Source organism: Gossypium arboreum, chromosome 5 (assembly GCF_025698485.1).
Source record: "Gossypium arboreum isolate Shixiya-1 chromosome 5, ASM2569848v2, whole genome shotgun sequence".
NCBI lineage: Eukaryota > Viridiplantae > Streptophyta > Magnoliopsida > Malvales > Malvaceae > Gossypium > Gossypium arboreum.
Window position 1 is genome coordinate 28,188,515 of NC_069074.1, and position 3,990 is coordinate 28,192,504.

Below are 3,990 nucleotides of genomic sequence, written 5' to 3' on the forward strand. Positions count from 1 at the left end.
GCCATAATGTCATATTTTATATTAAGAAAGTAAATTTCAGTTTTAATTATATAGCTTTAATAATAATCAAATATTAATATATGATGGGTTTTAAAAACTAAACTTATAAACTCAATATGGACTTGAAAGCTGAATTCTAAGATTAATTGATTTAGCTCATGCTCATACTCATACATATTAGGTTAGTGATTTTCTTGTATTTTGATTTGTATATTTTACTAAGAAATTATCTTCCTCTGATAAGGTACCAACACTGCCGAGAGAAAAATAAAGGAGTTTGAGGCCGAGACTGAGAGCACAGAGTAAAAAAATACAAATTATCTTCCTCTCAGCTCCTTACTCGAAAGATCTATTGAGAATTTTCAACAGGTTCTATCATTGATGAATTTAAGCTTATGCAAATGTAGAACGTGCAATTTAGGATATCTAGTATTGAAAAATAAGACTAAAACTAAGTTTTTTAATTTAATTTTTGAAATTATAATAATATTTATAAATTTTTAGTATAATATTAATTATTGCATATTGGAAAGAAGTGTTTATTTTTATATAGTGTGATTTTTTTAAAAAAATTTACAATTAAATCATTCATACTTTTTAAAATAAGAAAAAAATTAGTGAAGAAGAATTGATATTTATTTTGGTTAAAAAAGAAGTCATTCTGAATCCATTCCTAAATTTCAGAAAGTTGTCGGGTTGTTTATAAATTTCTAGAGCAATTTTGGAGCAAAAAAGTGTTCTAAGGTCTTAAAATGCTAGATTGATTATAGGCGTAATCTATTTGATTTGGCGCCTAAAATTTGGAAAAACCGGTTAGCTGGGCATGAATTTTTTAATTATATATTATAAGGACGGTGGTTGCACCTCTTAACAGTGTTAGTTATAATGTTTAAACTTGTGTTCTTTCATATTAATGGATTATTCTCTCATAGAGTTTACATTTTTTTATTCTTATAGGCTTCGAGAACAAATTTCTCATTTTTTTTTTAAATGTATTTAGGAGTTTTGATACGTTATGGAATTCTATTAATTTCACCATCTATATTTGCTATGTGTGAGTCTCTCTCACATTATGTGCTTTATTTTTTATGGTTTTGTTTGGTTTTTTGGGAATTTATTTGTCTTTGGTTTCATCTTTTAATCACTATGTATTATATTTGTTGATTCAATATTGTAGTTGGACAACTATATATTTGTATTTGTATTTGTATTTACAATTTGTAAAAATAGAGATTTCAATTTTAGATTTAGATTTAGATTTAGATTTTTTTAAAAAACTATATATTTTAGAATTTTAGAAAATTTTAAATATTTTCATTAATTTTAAATTTATTTATATTTTAAAATTTTCATAATAATTTTAGGTGATGATATATGGCAATTTTATCACATGATATATTCTTAAATAGTTAAATCATAAAAGTTAAAACTGTTAAAAGAAAAGGTAAACTACTTAATTGGTCACTCGACTTTTAGAATATTTTTATTTTAGTCATCCAATTATTAAATCTTTAACAGTGATTGACTGTATATTATGTTTACTTTCATTTTGATCTCTCAACTTTCAAGTTGCTTTCATTTTAGTTACCTAAAAAGGATAATTTTTTTAAAGTATTAATCGGGATAAAAACACATTAAAAATTAAAGTTAAAAATAGTAAAAATTAAAATAATGCATGGTATATGAAATAGAGAGAATGAAATGCATATTTATTTATTTTAATAAAAACACCCTTTTAGATATTTTAATTGTGAGAAGAACACTAACATCTGGATTTTGAAATGACAGCAAACCCGTTACCCAAAATGAAAGAGAAAGAAAAGAAGTGCTCCCACAAAAAAGAACCCGAAAACAAAGGCCTTTAAATAAAAATGAAAGTGAGTAAAAAGTGGATAGATACATACCTACAAAATCCGGCCCCATCTGCCTCTCCTCTCCTCTCCTATATCCTACCAACTTGGTCAAATCCCACCTCTCCTCCAAAACTATAATCTACACTTTTTTAAATCAATATTTTAAACAAAATTACGAGTTATAATAACAGCACAATATAGACTGTATATATTGGCCCTGGGAACCCACCTTTCTCTCTCCCCTCCCTCCCTATAATAAATCCTCCCTTCACACTTCCTTTCCCAAAAAAACAAGCTCCCCTTTTCTTTCAAATAATTATTGCATCCGTCCTTTCCCTTCAAACAAAACACCCCCTACATATATGCATATCCCAAAGTTGTTCTCTTAATCGGAATTATCATGGGACGATCACCCTGTTGTGAAAAGGCACATACCAATAAAGGTGCCTGGACCAAAGAGGAAGACCAACGCCTCATTGACTACATCCGTCTCCACGGTGAAGGTTGCTGGCGTTCCCTCCCCAAAGCTGCTGGTACTAATATTAACCCAATAATCCCAAATCTTTCTTCTCTCTCTCTCTCTTTTTTGCTTCTTTTAGTAATTTGGGTTCTTGAATTATATATGCAGGACTGCTTAGGTGTGGTAAGAGTTGCAGGTTAAGATGGATAAACTACTTGAGGCCTGATCTTAAGAGAGGAAATTTCAGTGAAGCTGAGGATGAACTTATCATTAAACTCCACAGTTTACTTGGAAACAAGTGAGACTTCTTATTCTTCTTTCACGAAATTAAGCAACTTTTGCATTTCTTTTTTTTTTTTTCTGACAGATTGAATCTCTAATGGCAGATGGTCTTTAATAGCTGCGAGATTACCGGGAAGAACTGACAACGAGATCAAGAACTACTGGAACACGCACATCAAAAGGAAGCTTATAAGCAGAGGAATCGATCCACAAAATCATGGTCCACTCAATCAACCCACCAACACCAATAAATCCACTGAATTGGATTTCAGGAACGTACCTAAAGCTTCAAAATCCAACTTTGCTCCAAACCCATCTCGGGATTTCAATTTCAATGAATTTCAAGTTAAGGCCAAAGCAGAATCCATTGAAGAAGGAAACTCTAGCAGCAGTGGAATGACTACTGATGAAGAACAACAACAACAACAGGAGGACAAGTATGCAGGTAATAGTCAAGAGTTAGATTTGGAGCTATCAATTGGGATTAGTTCATCCGGAAAGAACAACAACTCAACCGGGGTTTCAACTGCTAACTCAGCCGAATCCAAACCGCTGTTAGACAAAAGCAATTTCCAGTTTCTTGGACAAGCTATGGCGGCTAAAGCAGTCTGTTTGTGTTGGCAGTTAGGGTTCGGAACAAGTGAAATTTGCAGGAACTGTCAAAAGTACAAATGGGTTTAATACATATTGTTGACCTTGGGATTCATATAGTGCTCAATATTATTCTATTTTTCTTGTTTTGAGAAAAAGGTAGACATGAATGCTTAATTTACTAACCCAAGCTAACTTACAAACACAAGATGTTTGCTATGCTTTATTATTGAATTTGTTGAAGGAAAAAGAAATTTCAAATTACACTATATCAAATTTGATAATAATAATAATAATAATAAAGCTCCCATAACATTTAAAATTTCCTTGAATTTTATAAAAATAAAATTAATATAAATTGCCGTTTTTAAAAATAAATACAATTAAAATACGTAACTAAATCAACTGATGTATAATGGTTTTATTATCTTTTACTATAAGGTTATACTATGGATAAATTTTTATTTTTGATAAAAGAAATATGTTTTTATTTAAGCTACTCAATTATTTAAAAGTTTTTATTTAAGTTAAAAGATTTTGTTAACGAGTTTCAAGCGATGATTTAACGATTGATATGGTGGATTAGTACCCATCAACGGATAAAAATTATACTTTAGATCCAAATCATTCGACAATCAATGAGATTTGAGATAAAAGTTGTTTTATGAAAAGAAACCTGAACTTTAAAAGAGGAGAAAGAGAGCTCTTAATGGATGTAGGCAATGCGAATAAAAAATTTATATAACATTAATTTTAATAGCTTAATAACTTAAATAAAAACTTTTGAATAGTTTAATGACTAAA

At 29.6% G+C, this 3,990-nt stretch overlaps 1 protein-coding gene across 1 annotated transcript; it reads left to right on the forward strand.

Moving 5' to 3' along the window:
• Positions 1 to 2,047: 2,047 nt before the first annotated feature.
• LOC108449911 (transcription repressor MYB6-like) lies at positions 2,048 to 3,344 on the forward strand. Its single transcript, XM_017747291.2, has 3 exons — positions 2,048 to 2,386; positions 2,482 to 2,611; positions 2,700 to 3,344. The coding sequence occupies exons 1-3, from the start codon at positions 2,254 to 2,256 to the stop codon at positions 3,274 to 3,276; spliced, it is 840 nt and encodes a 279-aa protein (XP_017602780.1). The 5' UTR covers positions 2,048 to 2,253; the 3' UTR covers positions 3,277 to 3,344.
• Positions 3,345 to 3,990: the final 646 nt, after the last annotated feature.